General features: G+C 44.7%; 3 protein-coding genes across 3 annotated transcripts in view; 2 read left to right on the top strand and 1 right to left on the bottom strand.

Annotated features, from left to right (window-relative positions):
* Window positions 1–1442: 1442 nt before the first annotated feature.
* On the top strand, window positions 1443–10671 carry sncga (synuclein, gamma a). Its single transcript, XM_080849194.1, has 5 exons — window positions 1443–1780; window positions 5765–5806; window positions 5996–6114; window positions 8331–8381; window positions 9620–10671. Exons 1-4 carry the CDS (start codon window positions 1660–1662, stop codon window positions 8367–8369), a joined length of 321 nt encoding a protein of 106 aa, XP_080705320.1. The 5' UTR covers window positions 1443–1659; the 3' UTR covers window positions 8370–8381; window positions 9620–10671.
* A 2189-nt stretch (window positions 10672–12860) lies between these two features.
* LOC308373319 (uncharacterized protein) lies at window positions 12861–15258 on the top strand. Its single transcript, XM_080848768.1, has 3 exons — window positions 12861–13006; window positions 14027–14215; window positions 14548–15258. The coding sequence occupies exons 1-3, from the start codon at window positions 12934–12936 to the stop codon at window positions 14652–14654; spliced, it is 369 nt and encodes a 122-aa protein (XP_080704894.1). The 5' UTR covers window positions 12861–12933; the 3' UTR covers window positions 14655–15258.
* A 123-nt stretch (window positions 15259–15381) lies between these two features.
* The window catches only part of glud1a (glutamate dehydrogenase 1a), a 13260-nt gene continuing 4997 nt past the window's right edge, over window positions 15382–23644 (bottom strand). Inside the window, exons 6-13 of the mRNA XM_080848472.1 lie at window positions 21184–21363; window positions 20152–20289; window positions 19893–20030; window positions 19477–19557; window positions 19037–19160; window positions 17901–17992; window positions 17329–17391; window positions 15382–16704 (exon numbers count right to left, since the gene is read on the bottom strand). Coding sequence (XP_080704598.1) covers window positions 16585–16704; window positions 17329–17391; window positions 17901–17992; window positions 19037–19160; window positions 19477–19557; window positions 19893–20030; window positions 20152–20289; window positions 21184–21363 — 936 coding nt within the window. The 3' untranslated portion in view covers window positions 15382–16584. The remainder of the gene's footprint in view (window positions 16705–17328; window positions 17392–17900; window positions 17993–19036; window positions 19161–19476; window positions 19558–19892; window positions 20031–20151; window positions 20290–21183; window positions 21364–23644) is intronic.

The raw sequence follows: 23644 nt of genomic DNA on the forward strand, positions 1-23644 counted from the left end.
AATGCTGTTGCCTAATATTTTACTACATCCCTGATTTATGAGTTTGTTTTTTTCTTCTTCATACACACCCTATCCAGGCACAATCTCTATTCCGTGCCTCACTCAGCTGGTTTCTGTGATAGCTCACTTTGATGTAGGGAGGAGGAGAGGACATTCAGACAACACCTATTCAGGCTGTGCCATGATGTGTCAGCCTACTGCAGCATGGGATATCAGTTCTATTCTGAAACGTTAGATATGCCTGTACAGGTCTAGGGTTAGGGTTAAGGTTAAGGTTCCAGTGAGCTGACCTTTTGCATTCTTCCCCTTGCACACGCACTTTTTGCCACCCCCCCACAAACATGAATTCGGCACCACTGGTTGGAACAAAGGCATTTCGGAAAAGAGGGTTTAATATATTTCGAAATATTGAGCTTTCGGAACTCTGGGCAGTCCCCCAGCCAGACAGAAGTTTTGCCTGGTCATAGCTCATCATTGCCCACAAGCTAATTACAACTACAACAGGGACGTAGCAATAACGTTGTATGCACAACTCCTATCCTTCTAACTGCCGAGCCATTATTGAACAGGTTGTTATACTTTCGGAGTCAGGTCGACCACCGAGCACCTGTTTAATTGTGTATGTGTTTTTCAGATGTGGGTAAAGCTAGCTTGCACTATAGAGCCCATCTACCTTATGCCAGGGGCTCGTCATAATAGCAGGCACCAGGGCCCGTTGTATCTACGTTACGCTACTGTGACGACTTCAGCACCAGTAGAAATTTCTCCATGTAGCCGACACTTTAAAACGACGGTTTAAAGTGTCTTCCATGACGTAATTTTTGTCGGCGACCTTTTCAAAAGTGTCGTCTACCGAAGTATAAATTAGGATTTAGGGTTAAGGTTAGATGGGCCTGTACAGGTCTGCAAACCACTTATACTGTACATGTAGCTGCGGGTCACACCAAGTGTTCTGTTGTTAATACTGAGGAAATATTGTCTGTCTGCATTTTCTTTCAAATTGTTACAGCAACATCTTTAATTGACACATGTGTTTTAGTGAAAATAAAGTGTTCTAGTGTAAAATAAAGGTTCTTTCTGTGTCGTAAGGCCCAATCAAGTAAGACATTAGAGACTGATTTTTAGCCAAAGTGACAGATTTGGTTTAGTTTCATAATGACACACTTTTCTACCAATGCAGCCACTTAATCTAATGGCATCAATGGGAGTAAGATGTGAATGTGTTTGTGAAAGACACAAAGAGCCATTTCTTTCCTTCTACAAAAACCTCTCACCCATCTCTCTCTCTCTCTCTCTCTCTCTCTCTCTCTCTCCCTCTCTTTCTTCCTCTCTCTCTTCATTCGCTCAGCCTGGTTAAGGGTCCCACTGTCATTCTCTGAGAGCCCAGCCCACTCCCATAAAAGCAGCCCTCACACACACACGGACGCAAACGTTCTCTCTCACTGCCTCTCTCTCACACACTCACACTGGCACACACACTCTCTCACTGAGACTCACCACTGCTTGCAGCAGAAACCACTCGTGCTCCACTCCGACAGGCGAACCTCGCAGCACTCACTCCACAGCCCTCTCAGCCGGAACCTGTCTCGTTACACACACACACACACACACACACACACACACACACAGACCTGTGTCCGTTACACCGCTGGTCCCATTATGGATGTACTGAAGAAAGGTTTCTCCATTGCTAAGGAGGGCGTGGTGGCGGCGGCCGAGAAGACCAAGGCTGGTGTGGAGGAAGCTGCTGCTAAGACCAAAGAGGGGGTTATGTACGTGGGTAAGTACCTCAGGAGCCTGGGGACTCATCTGGGGGAGGTGGATAGAGAGAGAGAGAGACTGCTGGGTACCATGCATGACTGTTTTTATTTACTGGTCTATATTAATACAAAATGGGGACAAAGTTGGTTATTTATAACTGTTTATTTACAACTTATCGTAAGATGCAATTGCTATTTATTTCTGCATCTGGGAGAGTAATAAAGGAGAAAGGTTTTAATACTTACAACAAAAACTAGCTGTGAAACAAACACTATGGAATTTGAGGCATACCAAGGTATATTGTTCCAGGTCAAATGTTGGATGGCAAGTAAACAGGTGTATTCTGTGCAGAAGATGTGAAAAGTAGAAGAGTCATGCTGTGAAGGGACCTGATGTTCATATAAGGGTGGATGATGACACAAGATGAAAAAAGATTGAAAAGAATCAATGTTCTAATTTTAGCTTAGGATATGTGATGCCTATATATTTTCCTGACAAATGTCATATCATTAAGACATTTTTTAAATGTTCAAGGGATTTAAATATTGACACTACAAAACTGAAGTATATGCAAGCCAAGCCATGAAAACGATTTCGCTCTCCAATCCAATTATCAGAATTACTATGCAGGAATACATTCTCATCTATCATCCTGACATAAAGTCTGCCTGCCTGAGAGGAAGGAGGGAGGGAGAGAGAAAGAAAGAAAGAAAATGAGAGAAAGAAAGAGATAGATAAATAATCCGTGTACAGTGAGGGCCCCCCCCCTGCTAGCCCCACTGCCGGGCCATGGAACCCTGAGATGGACCGGTCCTTGGGATGGACCGGCCCCTTAGCAGTTTCCCCTCATAGGCTCAACATGCTCTGCTCTCTGGCCCCCTCTGGCAGAGGGAGAAAGAAAGAGAATGGGAGAGAGAGATAGAGAGAGATGGAGAGAGAGAGAGAGAGAGAGAGCTGGAGGGGGGATTTGCACTCTTGTCATGCCCTGATAATTATCTAGGGTGCCATCAGCTTATTAGCTATCGACCACGGCCGTATTTAAGGCCCATTCTGCCATAAAACTCCATTAGAAAATGAGTCTTTCCACCGTGTTACCTATCAAACGAAAACAGCACAGAAAGAAACAGGCACTAGACTTAGTAACACTCATGAGTTGACCTTAAAAGCCGTTTATACTCTTAATGATCTTGTGGCGCTCCTGAATGAAATTCCACACGTTCCAAGGAAATCCTTCTGGAAGTTACTATCAAATGTTTCCTGTCTTCTCAAAAAATATGTACTTTTCATTTATACCTGAGAGGGAGAGCTGGACACTCAGGACCGAAGCCTAGCAACACACACAGCCTTCCCCCATTTCTTCAGTCAGTAAGGCTTGTTATATTGAGCCCTCTTATTACAAGGCTCCATGAATTCAACTCACTCCAGATTCACTCCAGCAGAATTAACATCATAAATTTTAATGGCCGCATGGCATGCCACCCTTGCATTGGCTGCTGGGTAAAATATTTGTGCGGTGCGCCACTTTACGAGATGCTTCCTGCTCAGGTCGGGTGCAGAGGGAGTGATGTTTGCGGTAAATCCACTGGAGCGAGATGCTGTGTTGTGACGTGCTGCTGTCCAGGACCATGCCCAGACGTGAGGGGCTGTACAGAGCTGCTGGGGTTACTGTTGTGTACAGTGGCATGACAGCAGGGTGGTGTATTGTAGGGTCTTTTGTCTAGAACACAGCTGCAGATGGAAGACTGTGTGTGTGTGTGTGTGTGTGTGTGTGTCTGTGTGTGTGTGTGTCTGTGTCTGTGTCTGTGTCTGTGTCTTCTTGTCTTCTTTTGTTGGTGTAGTCATACAAGTGTGTGTGTAAGTAAGCACATACAAACATGTGTGTGTGTGTGTGTGTGTGTGTGATTATGCACATATACGTGTGTGTGTGTGTGTGTGTGTGTGTGAGAGTGTGTGAGTATGCACATACATACATACATGCGTGTGTGCGTGTGTGTGTGTGTGTGTGTGTGTCTGTTTGTGTGTGTGTGTGTGTGTGTGCATTTGTGTCTGTTTTTGCAGTTATACATGTGTGTGTGTGCACATTTGTAGTGATACATGTGTGTGTGTGCATTTGTGAGTTGTGCATGTGTGAGTTTGTTCCATGGACAAAGGGTTTCACATGTATGCACAAGAAAGAGAGAGAGAGGCGGGAGGGAGAGCGAGAAAGAGAGAGAGAGAGAGAGAGAGAGAGAGAGAGAGGAAAGGACAGGACAGAGGAGGGAGGAGAGCTTTGAGCCACATCATCACGTCTCACTCTGTAAGAGCTGATGGGTCACAGAGAGCAATAGAGAGCTTTTATACCGCAGTTACCCCTGCCAACCCATCCTCTCATGGCCAGCTTTCAGACACACACACACACACACACACACACACACACACACACACACACACACACACACACACACACACACACACACACACACACACACACACACACACACACACACACACACACACACATGCACACACATGAGCATTCTTCTACCGCCACAACAAAAATGAATTAGTAATTACCAAGAAATATGCTTATTTATATTGTAAACCAAGAATCTTGTTACAATTTGTCCACTGTCTTATTCTGGCCCTGGAAATACACACACACACACACACACACCCATCTTCAGCACCCAGCCTGTTACTTATACCCCTCTCCCTCCCCCTCTTTCTGTTTCTCTCCTCACACTTACGTAAGAGCTACTTAATCAGGGACGGAAGATAGAACATTCTAGATGACTTTAATCAAGGATGGGACTGTGCAGAGAGACAGAGAGAGAGAGAGAGAGAGAGAGAGAGAGAGAGAGAGAGAGAGAGAGAGAGAGAGAGAGAGAGAGCAGGCTCACGAGTCCTGGTGAAAGCGAGTAGACACAGTCTGATTGATGCAGTGCTCTGAAAATCATTAAAGAATGCGCAGGAAACACATCCATGGCCGGCTCTATTGACTGCCCTGGTCCGTATTCTGGTTGTGTGGGGTTGATACAATAACAATGTTTCATTTCTGAAAGGAGCCAGGGTGAGATCTGACAGTGGAGGTTGCAGTTATCAATGAGTGTACAGGTAATAACATTATAAGCAGGAGAGCAGATTGTTTCTGGTCTCAGTTCCTAAGGTGCATAATTACAGGCCAGCGGTCATGTGAGTGGTTTCACAATGTCCAGAATAATAAGAAAGTGGTGCCATGTTATAACAGCAAGTGCTGGCAGTGGTTTGATCATAGCATCCGTGACCATATCTGTTCAGACCTCACTGACCAACAGGAGTTGGAACGTTCACGCTGTAGAGTTCAAGCGGTTCGTTGTCATGGACACAATGCCGCTGTCCTGTTCTCCTCAAGTCACATGGTTTGTTTCCTTTCTTCTCATGGTTTGTTTTGGAGTGTGAGGATGAGACCAATACACACACACACACACACACACACACACACACACACACACACACACACATGGCAGTGAGCTCCAAGGCCTCTGAGATAAGGAGAGGAACACAGAGAGAGGGTTTGTTGTGCAGACAACTGGCACAAGAGAGACAGACTCCGGTGCCCAGATGCCACTTGTGTCTCTGTGGCACGAGAAGGTCTGTCTCTGTCTCTGTCTTTCCCTTGGAGTGGACCGTAGGCCCATGCTATTGGAGTCAGTGGAGAGAAAGAGGGGGGGGGGGGGGGGGGGGGGTGATTGACCTTTCTCTCTTCAAGGAGTCTTTGTGCAGTGAGGCTGGGCAGCACTCCAGACGCGGAGACAGAGGCGTCTGTTGTAAAATCGACATGGGAGAGAACAGAGAGTTCTGGAGCATCAGACCATGCAGCATCTCCCTCTGAAAGGGCCTGTCTGTGGGGGGAAAAAAGGAAAACATGGCACAAGAATGTGTTGGCTGGAAGAAACCGTCAGGTCTCATTACCGCAGACCGACTTCTCAAACCAGCAGCGCAAAATTACCTTAATTAATGGGTTCATTTTACTTCTCTGTTTCAGGGACAAAAACCAAGGAAGGAGTGGTGTCGGGTGTAAACACAGGTATGAACAGATAGCGTGTGCCTCCATATCAAAAGAAAAGCCCTCTGTTAACTGCAGAATGCCTTTACCCAAAGACACAACGGATTTGATTTTGTAACTCTAGCTTTTTTTATCTATACACCTCTCTGCACCTTTATTATTGTATGAGATAAACTACTCTCTCTCTCTCTCTCTCTCTCCCTCTCTCAGTTGCCCAGAAAACGACTGATGAGGCAAATACCGCAGCTGATGCAGCAGTGGCCGGTGCCAATGAGGTGTCAGATCAAGCCGTGGAGGAACTGGAGCAAGCAGTCGCAGCAACCGGCCTGGTGAGTCAGAGAATGAAAGAGTGTGCTAATGGAATTTGGCTAATGGAAGTGTCTATAACGCATCTCTCAACAGGCCACCTCTTGCCCAGACTAGAGGGAACTGAAGATTCAAAAATATGTCTTTTTAGGGGAACTAGTCTAGTATAATTATGAGCTATCAAGGGAGCATATTGTTGTTTCATTTGGTTTTTATCTTCTTCTCACTTTATATACCAGCTAAACAGATGCCCTTACCTAAGTCATTTACATTGACCTTTACATTGACCTTTACATTGACATTGCATGTTTTTTCCCCCTAAATGAACAATGGTCCACTTCCCCCTCATCCTCTCTAATCCTCATACCTTTGGTGACTCTCAGAGTATTGAGAGCATTTTCTGTTGCTGCCCCTACTTTATGGAGTCCTGCCCCCCTGTCCCTCTGCCTGAGGTCAGCTTATACTCCTCAGTGGTCACGTCCACAATTCGAACTCATGTTTATGTTTTTGTCATGTTTCATAGTTCCATGCACCTATATCCTTATGGAAAGCGTTTACTATGCTTTCATTTTTCATCTATTAATACTTGCACAGTATTTGTACATTGTAATTACTATTTTAGTAGCAGCAGCAGCAGCAATAGTACTAGTAGATAGTAGAAGTAGTAGAATAAGTAGTAGATTAATTCATGGTGTGTTTTTGTCTAGGTCAAATGTCCACTTTAAAACCTACACCATATTCTAGGTCCCCTTTCATAGATAACATGAATATTCTCATAATTACTTTATTTCCTTTCAGGAAAGTTAGGATGTGTTTAAGTGTCTCGTCTGCTTTGTTTCTTCTTGTTCTGTTGTTGTAAACCTGTTGCTTTTTTGATTTGTCTTGTTTTTCCCTTCTGTCCACACACACACACACACACTCTCTCTGTGTCCCTCAGGATGATCCAGTGGACGAGGTGCTTGTGGACGAGGTGCACAGTGGGGGTTGGGGTTGGGGGGCGGGTAGTTTGGATGCATGGCATGCCGTCTGCACCCTCTCAGCACGCAGCTGAAGTGCATCATTAATGACGCAATACCGCTCAATACTCAATAATACTAATGGAAAATATGTTTGTTTTGGAGAGTCGGGGGGGGGGGGGGGGGGGGGGGGTCTCCGTGCCAGTTTTACGTTCCCAGGGGTGCCCCTCTTCGGTGTGACCCTGCCTAACACCTAGCCTCATGCCCATGTCGAAATCTGGTAAACAGCTCTGTTCCTGCTGGCTAGACAGGGAGTAAACTGGGACAAGGACTTCAGCTGGCAGTCTAATCGAGTGGGCACCGGCAGCCATTGTTAAAATTCAATTGAAGCCTTGTCATACTAGACTGTGTGTTGTGTGTTGTGTGTGGTGATTTTGTGTCTGTACCAGTGTGTGACTGTGAGTGCGGGTGACCTTGTTGAACGTGTGCGTATGTGTGGGTGTGGACAGCGAAGACAGTGTGACCTTCTATGTATACACACATGTACATGTATGTATATGTAAATGTGTGTGTGACAGAGAGCGAGAGAGAGAGAGAGAGAGAGGGAGAGAAAAACAGAAGTCTGTGTGTGTGTTGGAGCACATGTTCGTGCATGTGGGCCCTGTTGGTTCCAGTGATCTCAGACCGGCTCGGGAGAAAAGCGTTCTGTAATTGAATCCTCAGACTCTCAGTGGAGCCGCATCAAGCCTCTTCTCCCATCTCCTCACAACGACGGGCCACTGTTTCACACTAGGAGCCAGCAGAATGATAGACAGCACACCAAGCAGAAGATTTAAATTAGATTCAATGCCTCAAATAGAACCAGGCACGACCACAGGGCATCACTTACCCTGTGTGAAGCATGACTAACCTTCCTCTACAAGGAAATCATTATGAAAGTAATGATAACGATGATGACATTTTATTGATACAATGTTTGGGCAGTCATTTTGCATCCATCAATCAAGGCCTTAAGAGGCTAGTTTATGACGCCAAGCATGCATGGGTATTTAACCGCACTCTAATGATCTGAATATCGCCGAATCAAAAGCCTGGTCATATTCATTGAACGCGTGGCATAGCGGATTTTGGCTTCTAAACATAACTGCATCACCATAAGCATATCAAATTCTGTTTGACTGCTTCGGTTATTTCGCCTGTATGTCTGTTTAACTGTCACTGCGTATCATCATTCATCTCTGTCTGTCTTTCTCTCTCTCTCTCTCTCTGTCTGTCTCTCTCAGGTGGTGGTCTCCAAATCAGTGGAAGAGGAGTCTGCTTAGGCAGGACAGCAGGTGAGATGAAGAGCAGAGAGAGTGTATAAGGGCAAGGAGGAAGAGTAGATGAGAGAGAGAGAGTGATGAGGGTGAGGAGGAAGAGTAAATGAGAGAGAGAGAGTGATGAAGGTGAGGAGGAAGAGTAGATGAGAGAGAGAGGGATGAGGGTGAGGGCTAGGAGGAAGAGTAGATGAGAGAGTGATGAGGGTGAGGGCTAGGAGGAAGAGTACATTTGAGAGAGAGAGAGTGATGATGGTGAGGAGGAAGAGTAGATGAGAGAGTGATGAGGGTGAGGAGGAAGAGTAGATGAGAGAGAGAGAGAGTGATGATGGTGAGGAAGAAGAGTAGATGAGAGAGAGAGAGAGTGATGATGGTGAGGAAGAAGAGTACATTTTAGAGCGAGAGAGTGATGAGGGTGAGGAGGAAGAGTAGATGAGAGAGAGAGTGATGAGGGTGAGGGCTAGGAGGAAGAGTAGATGAGAGAGAGAGTGAGTGATGAGGGTGAGGAGGAAGAGTAGATGAGAGAGAGTGATGATGGTGAGGAAGAAGAGTACATTTTAGAGAGAGAGAGTGATGAGGGTGAGGAGGAAGAGTAGATGAGAGAGAGAGTGATGAGGGTGAGGGCTAGGAGGAAGAGTAAATGAGAGAGAGAGGGATGAAAAAGGGTAGAGAAGACGATGTGTTGAAAAAGAGCTGGATAAAGAGGCAGTGGGTTGAGAGACTTGACAGAAGCTGGAAATAGAGAAACGCTCGAAGCCATTAAAAGATCCGCCTGCACAGGGGGTCACCCTCACAGGAAGTCTTATAATTGGCTGACATTTGCCAAGTGTAGGTGTTTCAGCGAATGGTTAAGTACTGAGAACTAAAAAATGGAATGACCAATAGAACCAAACATAAATCACCATTTTCCATGTGAGAGCAGTATTCTAATCCTGTGCATTATAATTATCTATGACTGACTCACTTAAGTCAGGAACTGCAGCTGTACTTTGCACTTCAATGTATATCGAAATGAAACCTTAAGGTCATCATGAAAAATGGATGAATTTCACATCCCTACAGCTCAAAACATAATGAATTTTCCCTCTGTGATGTTAACCTATGCAGGCTAAGTTCCCCTATGCAGAGGGGCTTATATATTATATCACTAGATAACTGAACTGGTTCTGATGAACAAACTTGTGAGAAATATGTATGCATTTCTACAGTTAGGGAGTGGTGACGCTAACTGTAATGTGTCTTTTTCTATCTCTCAGGGTTGCCGTGTTCTTCCCTGCACTCCAGGGTCACACTCCCTCCCCATGGCACGTCTTTGGCTAGGAGAACCTCCGCTGTTCGTCACCAACACTCAACGCCATCAGAGCCTCAATTACTTTGTTTTTGTATTGATGCACACAACACACACACACACACACACACACAACACACACACACAACACACACTACGCAAGCACCACAGCCCCACATGTTCAAACACACACTGACAATGTTACTGACAGACACACTCATATAACAGAAGCCCGCCCACCAACACTAAGCCACATATGACATCCTAAAGAGACACCCGAGAGGCAGATGCCCAACCCTTTCACAGTCACATAGTGTGGCCTCCATCTCCCTCTCCCTTACCTTTCTGTGTGCACGCCGTCAGCTAGAGTCACTCCCGCCATTCATCTCTGAAGATAACGCATAACACCGTCTGCTGTGTGAGGTTTGCCCATGAAGCTGTGAAGATAACGCATAACTCAGTCCGCAGTGTGAGGTTTGCCAATTAAGCCGTTTTAGGCCCGTCTTGTCTGGATTAGGCATCACATGAGGGTTCCTCATGACGGAAGGGATTACTGACAGAACCACACCTTGCTTACCCCTTACCAAACAAATACTCTAGAGCAACGTGTACAACTGGAGGCCAGAGGGCTGTTTGATATATCACCCGAGGGTTGACATCTAAGGATGGAAATGGATGAATATTACTAGTTAAATGCCTAGCCAGTAGTTTATTGTTAACTGAGAAAATGACTTGGGTCTGCAGCTACTGTGAGTGATAGTCCAACACTGAACAGGTCTGACACTGAAGACGTTCCTCTTTTTAATTCAGGGGGCCAACAATTGTGACTTTTGTTTTCACTAGTATTTGTTTTAAGCCACAAACATAAGCTTTTTATTCAACAGTCATAAGCAAACACACACACACACACACACACCCTCAATAGACCATTGCTTGAGTCATTAAACCCGTAACCTTTGTCCTCCAACTAGACCGTTGATTTTATAAACTGCAACTTCAATAAAGACAATTTTGTTTAATTCCAAATGACTGTTAAAACATTTCTGTTCTCTGTGTTACAATACCTGATGAGAATTTGACAACATCCCAACATAAGAGCACTGTGTGCTGTAGAATTAACGGCTGCAGTCAAAACAATGTTTAAGTGCGGTTTGGTCGCTGCGGGAAGTTCCCCAAGCATTAGCACGAGGAGTTAAACGTCCTTCCCGGTTTGAGCTGGCTCAGGACCGTCTTCCCAGCGGAACACCATGGAAGACAGACACTTAGTGTCTCTAGACCTCAAGTCTTTATAAGGGGTATAATAACTAAATGGCTTAAAGTAGGTATATATATCAGCCCAAGAGTGCAGGCTTTATTAACAAGACATTGTGCTCAAGGGGATCATATTGCCAGGCGGATCAAGAGTCCCCCCCCCGCCCCCAGTGAATGTTTTGTATTTTTCCCTTCGCAAAAACCAGATTCAATATGCAACCAATTGTGAAATAGACTTGGAAAGAAGGCGTGCTATTATTGACAGTTGGATAAATCAAGTGTCTGAGCAGTATCAAAGGAATGCTTGACTTGCTAAAGACGGGGCAAATATTTCTGTATGTGGCCAAGTAGAGAGACAACTTGGAAAGGTGCCCATACCCCCACCATGAGAGAATATCTGCAGGAATGCTTACAGAACCATGTGTGTACCACCCAAAATGGAGTGACAAGAGATTTGAAACACTCTTGCATAATAATATTCATATGTTTCACATTACTTTGAATTCAATCCAGGCTAATTATGTCGGTTTTACTCAGCCGTGCTAAATAGTTTTCCTCTCAGTCGTCACATGACCATCCACAGAAACAACGCCCTCAGCTGCAGTTTGGAACCGTATTTTTCCACCCCATAAGAATATCCTCAGACTGCCACATTTAAACCACCAGAAAAAAATTAAAAACATCCCCAGGTGGAAGGAAGCAAAACAATGGTTTAAGGACACTCCCACTATTCCACCATTTTTTTTTTTTTTTGGCAACCCTTCCCTGCGCAACAGCATCCACTGATCAGCCTGGGAAGAAGGGACACACCCTGCGCAGACTGAGAAGAAGAGACACACACCGATCAGCACGAGAAGAAGACACACACACCCTGCGCAGACCGAGAAGAAGAAGAGACACACACCTGTCAGCTCGAGAAGAAGACACACACACCCTGCGCAGACTAGGAAGAAGACACACACCATGCGCAGAACGAGAAGAAGTGACACACACCGACCAGCCCGAGAAGACACACACACCCTGCACAGACCGAAAAGGGCTTGCGGTATTGCCACACCCGTTCTCTGACATCAAATATTTATTGCACTTTCAACAGGACAAAAGGCCTGAGCCTCAGGAAAGTCAGTGTAAGCACTGTGTACCACATCTGCCACATACACATTCAGAGAGCTTTCTGTCCACAAAGAAAAGTCATAACCCCGTCATGGCCTTACATAATTATAGATATTCATATATTAGCATATGGAGGAAACATTGAAAAATCACAGTTTCTGATGGGGGTATTTTTGGTGACTGTCTGTGCTTCACGCGCCTGTAGGTCCTTAGTTGGTGTTTGTCAACATTCTTACGCTGGGAGGAGACAGAGAGCTTGTTAGCCATTTTGTTCTCCACTTAACAATTACTTTGAAACTATTCTCAGAAACGCACACGCACATACAGACACGCCTTAGTCGTGAGACACTGGGTCATCATTAAAAACATTCCTGATCTCACTATAGGCTATTACGCCTTTTTCTGCTTGCCTTCACCTAGAAACTGACATCCAAATGATTCTGGCAAAACAAATGTTGTGGCACTAAAATTAAGATATTTTTATGAGCATATGTACACTAAAGCATCAATATATATATAAAGTTCTCTGAACACATCTGCTTGTTCATATTCAAAAGCTCTTCTAGCATTTTATTACTCACTGCAGAAAACCACCCTCTGCACGTGATCCAGTTCAAAACAAGGGAAACCAGTAACAAGTGAAACCAGTGCGGCCTGCTGCCATGACAGCCGTTTTCTTTTTTCTTTGTTTTTTTTCCCCTTTCTGGCTCTTGATGTCATGTTTCCACTCCACCCTGCCGAAGCAGCCAATGGGCCGCTGTCCCAGGGGTGTGTGCTGGAGGAGTGTGCGTGCCAGCTTCAATAAGACTCTGCCCACCTCCACCCTCCCTGCACTCACTCACTCACTCACACACACTCGAACGACTCTCACCAAAACACTGAAACTACTGCTCCAGGCTGAGGATCTAACCCGCAAGGATGTCTTTCCTATCGGGCATGTTGGGTGGTGGCAAGGCAGACTCCTATGTGGATCAGGCTGTCGACACTGCAGGTGAGGAGAGGGGGATGTGTGTGCTCGGGGAGAGGAAGGGAGAGAGAGCTGTCTGATCTGTGGGGCTTGACTTCCTATTTTGTACTGTGTGCGCTCGATGCCAAAGCTTTGCTGTACTTCAAAGAGGTTCTGATTCAGCCACAAACATGGCAAGGCTTAAACTCAGATGACCTCAGATCAGACTAAAAATGTTTGATGGGTAAACAACGATCTCGCTGCATTTTTCTCGAAGTCTATTCCTCTGAGATTCAAAAAGTAAGTGAACTTAATCAAATAAAACTCCCACCATGTTTGGTTTCAAAAGCAGTGTTGGTGCCAGCTCTCAGAGGGCATTGTTAGCCCTTTCGTGAGAGGAAACCGGTTGTGTCGCATTTCTCGGGCACTGCAGCTGCGCCACTTCACTTAACGATTCACTCTCATACTGAGGAGAACTTCAGTCCCCAGCATTCCAGTTCCATTCTCCTCATCCTCCCTGCTGTTTACTTATTGTGAGGAGGGCTAACATCACAGAACAGCTTGCATAACTGGTGACAGAGTTAAACAAAGTGAACAGAGTTTCATCTGTGTTACAGTATGTGTGCCATGTTTCACAAATTATTAAAATGAGCATTTCAAAAATCTTAACTTCATAAGATTGGATCTTGCGTGCAATTGTTGCAACTACAACGGCCAGTTGACTTTGAACCATTTGAACCATTCTTTATCCAGTTAACCATTTGTTGTCCTATTACATTTCTGCAATAACCCAAATGCCCACAGGTTTGCGCCACAACGCAAGCATCCCAGACCATCAGGATTAGAATGCTGCTTCATAATAGTTGTTTCAGTTTTGTCTCAAATTCTGACAAACAGTGAAGGGTATCTGAGACTTGAAATACTATTACAATTTCCACTGATACCAGACAGTCTCCAGATGACTCCTTTTTAAGGCATCTGAAGTGGATCGGTACTCCATGCTATTAAAAGATGTATGTATCGACTGAGTAATGAGATTGTTGTCGATTTCCTTCCTGCCTTCAGCAAAGATGGCAAAGGAAAAGGTGAAGGAGATGATCGGGGGAGATGGAAAGGAGAAGGATGAGACCGGAGGCATGGGAGACCTCTTCCCCTCATCTGGTGAGGGAGAGAAAGAGAAAGAAGGCGGTGGACTGTTTGGGGGCCTCGTCTCGACCGACAAAGACAGCGGGGGAGATTCCAAGGACTCAGGAGGTAGAAAAACCCGTTTTCTCAGACAGAAATCCCTGCAATTACCAATGGCATGTCAAGTTCTCATGCCTGAGGCATTATGGAAAAGCTTTCTTTATAAAACATATGAGTCTTTAAATGAACCATTCAAAATGTCAAGTATGCTCAAAGAGGAAATTGCAGGAATGCTGCATACTTCACAACTAAGTTGTATTTTCAGAGAGCAATTTAACTACTGAATGTGTTTCAGAAAGGTCATGTGTGAGTATACTGGAAAAACAGGTTCATTAGATATCAGATTTGAGCCGATTTGTCCACTTTAAAATCAAACCAAATAAAAACTTGTTTCCCTTCAGACCTTACCGATATGCTGGGAGACCTAGCTGGAGACATGGCCGCAGACGCCGCCAAGGACAAAGCTAAGAATGACGTGATGTCTTTCGGGAAGAGCCTGTTTGGCTGAAGCCCCTGCTCATCCTCCGTGGAGGCACTGCACCACTCTGGCTCGTGTTGTGCATTACTCCACATGTGTGTGTGTGTGTGTGTGTGTGTGTGTGGACCTACTAAAAACATGGACGCTGACAGAAGGATGGCAGCCAGCTCACAACCATCTCTTCTGTTATCCAGTCAAGAATTATCCTGCTGGTATTTCAGCTTTGGCGTATGCATGTTAGTGGGTGTCTACCATCTGGCTACCATCAGTGGTAATCTACGCCCATAAAGGCATACACTATATATTAATATAATATGCATTCATATCTGTTTTTTTTGTATGGTTAATTAAAGATTAAACATTATGGACTGATGAGAATTATGAAGAGATTATGTTATCAATCACAACTCCAAATTATTACACAACACGCACAAACTCTTAGTGTTTCTTCGGTGGCTGGCATGCCATCCAATTAGTTCAAACTATTTTTGAGCTAGCAGTGATATCAAGTGATACTGTATGAGGTAATGGATTCCTGCATGCCCTTAAAAATGACATTGAAGTATCATTCGGTGTATATAAATACACAGGAATATCTGTGTCAGTGACAATAAAAGGTTATATTTACACTGGTCATTTGTCTTGGCTCCATTTCATCTTGCGTTTTAGGATTGGTGTATGAGGAGGACTGATCAGTATTTTTAGGTGAGTTCATAATTTCCATGTAACATGCATAAATGACAAAAAGAAACGATGGTAGTGATTTTTTTTTGTAGTTGTTTACATTTAATTCACTCTGAACAAATGAACAGAAGGCAAATACAAATGACTGCTTTTAACCGATAATCCAAGAGAACAAGGTCATAAAGTAAGGCTGAGTCGCTAAAAGGAAAATACATCTTTGTTCCCGTATAAAGTTACATGCTCCCTTCCACTTACACATCCTGGGATTGATTTTGATTCTTTGGAATATAAACCATACACATCTGGTCCAATGGTGCAACATTTTTAAAAAAAGCTTTAAAAGGAGGGAGAGATCAGTCTCCCAGTCTGTTTGAAGGCCAAGCGTTGTCTACAGACGTTTGCTGGTCTTCAGACAATAAGTGTAATGTGCAGTTTAAGTCATATACGGTTGCTTCCACAGAGAGAGCAGCCATTTTGTTTTAAATTTTAAGTAAGAAAACAAAAGCCTGAGAAATAGAGATAGAGATGCTGAGGCGTGTGTAACTATTCTTTGGTTTGTTTTAAAGTCGTTCACTTCTACTTTAGTGCTGGGTCCTACAGTTGCCCACTAAGGCTGGCGAATGCGTCTAGAAAAGCTGTGCTGATGTGCGTCGCCAGTTCAGACACGTTCCGAACTGTACTCCGTCTTTAGGGAGTGCAGCCAGGCACGCTCCGAACTGTACTACATATTTACGGAGAGCAGCCAGAGGTGCGAGGTTTAGAAAACCACGCTGTGCATATTTCGAAGCGGGAGCCAACCATACACCTATTAAAAAAAGTGCTTCGCACAGATATGTAACATGGAACGACGAGACAAAAAGACTTCATGTGACCTATGAGAACATGCACTGTGTGTGAGAAGGTGAATTCTGATCATGCTCCCGTTGTTTTTAAAGTTCCATCGTTTTTAAGGTACTTTGGCTGGGCAATAGGTGGAAGACTCATCTAGTAACAACAATGGAGATTTCTCTAGAAAGAGATGAGAATTGCATAGCAACAACCTGGCGCTGAAGTCTAAAGAAATTCTGGGGATACAAAGTATAATGTTTGGTTGGGTTAGGCACTGTGTAAATGCCATGTAACAGCATATAGTAAAAATGTAAACTTTGGATATGTTGTGGAGCGAGTGCTGCAAGGGTACAGGTGAGGGGTGGGTGGTGTGTGTTTTAGTGTCCGAGGTCTGATTGCGTACGAGAACATACGGTTACAGACACACACATTGCTGTAGAGGAGACCTTTATGTGAAGGTTACCCCGGCCTCGTTGTACACCTTGAAGACCTTCTCAATGGCGTTGACGTACGCCGCGGTCCTCAGGTCCAGGCCCAAGTTGTACTTGTTGCCAATGCGCATGATTTGCTGTGGAGACATTGGAGGAGGACGTTTAGGAAAAGATCAACCCATTGGATGAAATACTACAGACACATTTCACAGAAATACAACCGTTGCTCAACATCACCTCTAAAGGTTTCTGACTTCATGTAACTCCAAACATCAGCGAACCCTTCAGCATGTCTCCAGTGAAAAGACTGTAATATGACTGCTCCATTGAGAACAGGGTTGGGCAGAGACCAGAAAGGCCTGGCCTCTGGATACCATTACAGCCCCCCTCACCACAGGCGCACACACACACACACACACACACACACACACACACACACACACACACACACACACCCTCAGCACAGGCACACACCCTCAGCACAGGCACACAATAGAGACAGAGACCTGGGCTGCTCCACTCCAGTTACCTTTATGCCCAGCTCTCACGCATACGCTTTAGATTAGTGTGTGTGTGTGTGTGTGTGTATGTGTGTGTCTTGAGTGTTTATAGAGAATGAAGCCAAGCTGCAGGCTACAATTGCCGGAGACGTCAGTAAATAAAGCATCGCGGCACGTTTAATCTGCATCTTCACCACCACGGCACAGTCATGTGCCAAACGCATAGACCTCAATGCTAAACCTGCAGGGCTGGTTACTCACCCTGGCCGACCTCTCCATGGTGTACGCCAGACCAGAGTGCACAATGTCCTTCTCCGAGGCTCCCTAAAAACAGACAGAGGACAGAGTAAGACAAGATGTTCGTCCAATTCCTGCAACTCATAGAGGCACTGTGGCCCTTTGGACATCAAGGCAGCTCAAAGCATTTAAATACATCATTGTTTGACGTGTCCCCGATTCAGTTCTTTCTTTTTTCAACATAATGACTTCTGATGGTTTTCCTGGCCTCCTAAAAATGCCACAAACCCATGAGGGTTTGTAAATACTCCAGCCTCATTCATGGCAGTCAAATTACAGCTCCAGATGTCATCCAAATCCTGCTTTAATTTATCTTCATAGGTCAAAAGTGACAGATCAGGGCAAAAGACAGGCAGGACAGAGGATTAGACTTGCTTGCTAAACATGCTGGACTGGATATTTTCAGAAACAGGACTGTTGCACTCAAGGCCTAAGGCCTCATCATCGAGTGCCTATCTTTTAAGCACTTTGAACTGCATTGTTTTGCATGAAAGGTGCTATAGAAATAAAGTTTATTATTATCTTTGTGTACTTACAGAAATCCTATCCTGGAACTCGGCGGTTGGGACCACAGATATGGCACCGCCGTGCTTCCCAAACTTCCTCTCCAGACTCTCCTGAACCGACACTGGATGGGGGAGGGGGGAGAAGAAAAATGAAAAGCAATCCATTAATCCATCGGTTATTAGGAAGCACGGCTTTCAGCATGTTCTTGCTGAGGCCGAGGCCAAGGCAGACTGCTGATCACGGATTTGATGCAGCTTTGAGCTTTGATAGCACCGTGACGTCATTCTCATAAAGGGGCATTAATAACGGCAGGCTCATTGACTGGTGCTTTGAAGCTGATTAATGCGGAGTGGGACTCAGGGACAGTGTATCGACAGAAACCGCCACTCTCTCTCCCGGTCTCTCTGCTTCCTGGAAAAACTAAGTCAATACGACCGACAATAAAAGTGATATGGCTTATAGAGGATCTCAACAGGGGAGCAGCTCGAGGGAGTGTGTGTGTGTGTGTGTGTGTGTGTGTGTGTGTGTGTGTGTGCGTGTGAGAGAGATAGAAGGGGGATTTCTGTGTTCTATGAGGTAGGTTACAGACAGTTGTCACCCTAGCCTCTTGCTTTTGTGTAATCCAGCATAATCCATTGACATACCCACAATCCAACACTCCTCTCATACGAACGCACTAGCCTGACCCACTGCCACCAGACAAGGTCACGTGTGAACACATCAGGATGTCACACCGCTGCATGATATAATCATGACCAGTCAAACCTGCCGTTTCACTGGGACTTCATGCAATTTCCATTGGAATACAAAACAGGTGCAGGGACAACTGGGCGTGTGCGCCTTAATGTGTCCTGGTGTCTGACTATGCAAACACACCCGCTGAACAGGCTCCTGGGCAGGTGCACTAGCTGGAGGAGAGGGGGGAGGAGAGGCGAAGGGGCCAGTGACTTACTCAGCAGCTGGTAGTTGGAGTCCCTCTCATTCGTGTGTGTGTGTGACTTACTCAGCAGGTGATAGTAGGAGTCCCTCTCATGTCTGTCTGTCTGTAAGTGTGTGTTTGACTTATTCAGCAGTTGGTAGTTGGAGTCCCTCTCATACGTACGTGTGTGTGTGTGTGTGTGTGTGTGTGTGTGTGTGTGTCTCTCTGTCTGTGTGTGAGACTTACTCAGCAGGTGGTAGTTGGACTCCCTCTCATACTTGAAAGTGAGTCGGCCATAGCTGACGTGGTTCAGGTTCTTCAGCCACTCAAAGTAGGAGACAGTCACACCACCGGCGTTCAGGTACAGGTCCTGTTTTAATCCATTTATTTAATTAAATTCATAGTTTGTAAATTGTACACACACAAGCCAAATTTCAAGACTCTTTATACATAAACCTGAAAACAGGAGGTAAGTGTTTAAAAATCTAAAGCAAAATGCAGCATGATAAACTGACCTTAAGTAAACTCAACCAAGCTAAAATAATTTGAAGTATTCACAGGAGGTTTGCTTCAAACTTACTAGGTTGTGTGACAGGAAGCCCCTTTTATACGTGTGTGTGTGTGTGTGTGTGTGTGTGTGTGTCAGAGTTGGTAGGGTTTTATGATGCGCTTTAGGTGGAACTTACCGGAATCACCAATATGTTCCGCTCCAGGAAGATCTTATCGGCTTCTGGGGTGGTGGGGCCGTTAGCGCCCTCAGCAATGATCTGCCAGCACACACAGTCAAATCAGTGACTGCTTTACACACAGTGCCGTCAATCTCTACATTTAAGTCAAATCAGTGACTGCTTTACACACAGTGCCGTCAATCTCCACGTCTTAGTCAAAGTCAAATCAGTGGAAACTTTACACACAGTGCAGTCAATCTATGTCTTCGTCTCAAGCAGTGTGACTATTTGGATGACATATGAAAATGTGAGGTACCATTGAGACACTAGTCATCACATGTTTACAAGAGAAATGGTTCCTGTGCTTCATGGAAGTCTAAAACACACACTCACAGTCTCTCCCACAGGCCTGATGAGCTGTGATCAGCACTCACCTTGGCCTTGACCTTGTGGGCATTCCTGCCGGTGAGCTGCTTCTCCCCGGCGGCGGGGACGAGGATGTGGCAGTCGGCCTCAAGGATGCTGCCCTCGTACGGCTGGGCCTTGGGGAAGCCCACGATAGTGCCGTGTTGCTGGAAGAGTTGAGTGATGGTCAAAGAGGCAGTCATGGGGGGGGGGGGGGGGGGGTGGCACTGAACACTTGCGGTACGACTTTAAACAGTTAAACATGGGCAACTATATGATCCGACTCACAAGTTTGTAGTCCTCCAGCTCTTTGGGGTCGATGCCCTCGGCGTTCCAGATGTTTCCGTCGATCTCTCCCACGCCGACACACTTGGCTCCGAAGCGGTGGAGGTAGCGCATGGTGTGCAGACCCACATTACCAAATCCCTGTCAGAAGAGAACAACACACCAGCGTGAGCAGAAGATCACAGATCACAATATTCCTCCAAAGACAACTCCCCCATGAGAGATTGATGTGCATTATTTGGTTATGACCTGGAATCCAAATCAAATGATCAAAACAAATACTTTGGAACTTGTTAGAACTCTGAACAGTAGATACCATTGTGGGGATTTAACAGGATTTGGCAAGGCTGTTGTGTTGTTCACTGCACATAAATTACTCTATGCTGCACCCTTGTGGAGAGTTTATGGAACTGTCAGCGGAAGACATTCCATAACTTCTATTCTGCAAATGAGGTTGGCAGCTTCTGGTCTTAGGCCGACCCATAAATCTATACAGTACCTGCTGGTGTATGGATTTTACACAGCTACATTTGAAATCACTTTTTTGCCAAACAATCAACTTTCACCACCGACATTTGTACCCCCAAACCTGTGCAAGCACCAAGATGCAGATCCACGCAAAGGTTGTTAATACTCTACCCCAGTATAATCCACAAGATGGGTCTAACAAATTGACTTCCATCCAAGTTGCTGAGTTTTGCTAAAGAAATCATCCCTCACAGAGATAAAAGTCGATACCTAAAACCACACTCTGCTGCTCGGTATGCAGACTAGGCAGTCAGCAGCCTACTGGCCTTAGGAATGATTATACTGCACACACACACACCACTTTAACAAAGAGCTAGGAATTATTATTCTGCACACACACGACACTTTATCAACGAGCTCCTCGTCACTTTTCCTCTTTCCTTTACGATTCTGTCAGTTCTTTTTCTTTCCAGTTGGGTTGATTTACTTCAGTTTGTGCTGTATGCTGGACACAGACAGCAGGGGGGAGTGCTAGTTGTGTTGTGTGTAGTGGTTTCTGGCACGTACCTGGATGACAAAGGTCTTGTCCGCAAAGCCCGGGGTGAGGCCCAGCTGAGTCATGTAGGCTGACTCCAGGACAAAGTTCTCGATGCCATGGAACACTCCGCGCCCGGTGGCCGACACTCTGCCGTGGATGCCACCCTGACTGATGGGCTTTCCCGTCACGCAGGCGTAGGCATTGATATCCTGCCAAGACAAGAGCGGGGACAGGAAGACAAGCCTGCTGTTAAAAGCTGCCGTTAGGGCTGGTATTTCAGGAAAGTCAAAGGAATGAGGAAAAAAAGATCAATGCAGTGCTGTGGGCTTACTTTAAAGGCACCCAGTGCAACTTTCGAGGCTTAAAAATAAACATTCAATTTCTAGTCTTTTTTACACGTAGTAAGTTTCAATAACTCCATACCATTACATACCGACATTCAAGCAGCAAAGATGAGACGTCGTTGTGTGGTGAGAACTGATAGAAAATCGATAACAACAACAATCGCCGCCATTTTCTTTATTTTTTGTAACCTACAATAAATAAAGCAGGCTTCCAGTCAATGGAAAAATGGCTTCTCCCCACCGGCGATTGTTGTTGTTTACGATTATCTATCAGTTCTCACCACACAACGACGTCTCATCTTTGCTCCATGAATGTCGATATGTAATGGTATGGAGTTATTGAAACTTACTACGTGTAAAAAAGACTAGAAATTGAATGTTTATTTTTCATTGAATGTTTACATAAAGTTGCACTGGGTGCCTTTAATACCCAGCCTACTCTAAGCAAACAATAGTGACTGATCTGGCCAGTCAGCAATGGTTGGCTTTTCTGGCTTCTCATTCTTACATTAACCCAATGTAAATCTAGATTTAAACTTTTTCATGTTCTGATTCAATATGGCTGATTTATATCGAACTGGACGTCATGTGGTGAGACAATGCATATGCTTATTATTTCACCAAAAGACAAATCAAATCAAAAGGAATCACAATTTAAAGATTATTCTAAACCTGATTGTTCAAATCCTTGATTGTGATTGGCTAAAAGCCGTTGTAAAATCCAGCATTACCTTACAATTTGACCTGATTACATTCCATATTACTGCGCAGCGAATGGCAAGGCATTCATATAGCGCATTTCATACCCAGTGTTCCATCTGGCTGTTGCGTTGCTTCAAGGGTTGCGTGGCAACGATTTATTTAGGAACTATAATTTTTAGTGGCGGAAGAATGACGGTTTATCATTAAACTATTGTTTCTTAAATTGAATTGTCTTTATTTATGAAACCATATCAAATATGTGTAGTAACAGGTTTAGAAAAGCAATAAGCCCCGCGAGTCCGTGCTTTGCGCTGATTTTAGAACAGGTAAGGGGGTTTAACGGCACTCCGCTTCGCGTCGTGCCTAACAACTCCCTTACCTGTTCTAAAATCAGCGCAAAGCACAGCCTCTTGGGGCTTATTGCTTAATCAAAGACCGAAGATTATGACTAGTGACGGGCACCGCACAGACAACACAAATGGAATGGCATTGAAGGGTTTCTGAGAAAGTCTGTTTAACACATTGTCTCTGACAACGGAGAGCTTTGTGTCCACCATGGATTTCAAAAACAAATATCTCGGGAGCAGAGTCATGGCCGTTGCAAGGCTATTCCAACGCAATTTCAAACACGTTTCCACGGCTAAGAATACTGAATGCTAAATATTAAACTACTCAACACTTAATTTCATTAAAGCAGCACGGCGGATCAATAGCTATTCGCTAACGGTATGCTAGCAGCTAAAACTAACGAAATCTCTTGAAAATGTGCTGACTTTGACATTATGACAAACTAGTTACTCAACGACTGTCCTTACACAGTCAAACATCAAGCAAGTGTAACACAAGACAAAGCAAGACGGCAAAATAAGCTACTTGCTAGTTCGGCAGAAAGTAAACAAGTCAGGCTGCCGGGCTGTGGCAGGCAAAACTACAGAACGCAGTTATATGCCTATGGACCCTGGTATGGCAATGGCACGGAGGCGATTCTCCATATTAAAAGTCATTGTAGCGCCCCAATTTTTTTTAAGCTGTTATTTTAAGGTTAAACTGCTTATCCTTACCCTAATCCTGAAGTATAATTGTTGCATAATGGGGCTTTAATACCTTTCTCTTCCCTTTCCTGACTGTGGCAGGGGTTTCAGAGCAGTTTGAAATATACTGTACACTCCAGTTGGCTTTCCAATGACAATAACTCATTCATCAGAGATCAAGACTGTTCCCCTTTCCCAGAAACATACTGATCACATCAGGCCTTCCTCCACACAAGCAAAGCAGATGACTGGACATCTTTTCCTATTGACTTACTTGTCTAAATGCTACCAACAGGTTAACACTATCAACATTCTTATGTAGGTTTTTTTTTTTAGTTGTTTTAAACTAGTGTTTAACATGCACAGATGTGTAACCATGGTAACATGGCTTCTGAGTCATCTACAGCTCTGTG

This window comes from Sprattus sprattus (assembly GCF_963457725.1).
Source record: "Sprattus sprattus genome assembly, chromosome: 12".
Lineage (NCBI taxonomy): Eukaryota > Metazoa > Chordata > Actinopteri > Clupeiformes > Clupeidae > Sprattus > Sprattus sprattus.

What these genes read in the sequence shown, in the direction of transcription:
- sncga (XM_080849194.1), top strand. Translation starts at nt 1,660, where the DNA reads ATGGATGTACTGAAGAAAGGTTTCTCCATTGCTAAGGAGGGCGTGGTG. An exon ending in AGAGGGGGTTATGTACGTGG is followed by an intron (nt 1,781 to 5,764) that starts GTAAGTACCTCA and finishes TCTCTGTTTCAG; the next exon opens with GGACAAAAACCAAGGAAGGA. An exon ending in GGTGTCGGGTGTAAACACAG is followed by an intron (nt 5,807 to 5,995) that starts GTATGAACAGAT and finishes TCCCTCTCTCAG; the next exon opens with TTGCCCAGAAAACGACTGAT.
- LOC308373319 (XM_080848768.1), top strand. Translation starts at nt 12,934, where the DNA reads ATGTCTTTCCTATCGGGCATGTTGGGTGGTGGCAAGGCAGACTCCTAT. An exon ending in TCAGGCTGTCGACACTGCAG is followed by an intron (nt 13,007 to 14,026) that starts GTGAGGAGAGGG and finishes TCCTGCCTTCAG; the next exon opens with CAAAGATGGCAAAGGAAAAG. An exon ending in AGATTCCAAGGACTCAGGAG is followed by an intron (nt 14,216 to 14,547) that starts GTAGAAAAACCC and finishes GTTTCCCTTCAG; the next exon opens with ACCTTACCGATATGCTGGGA.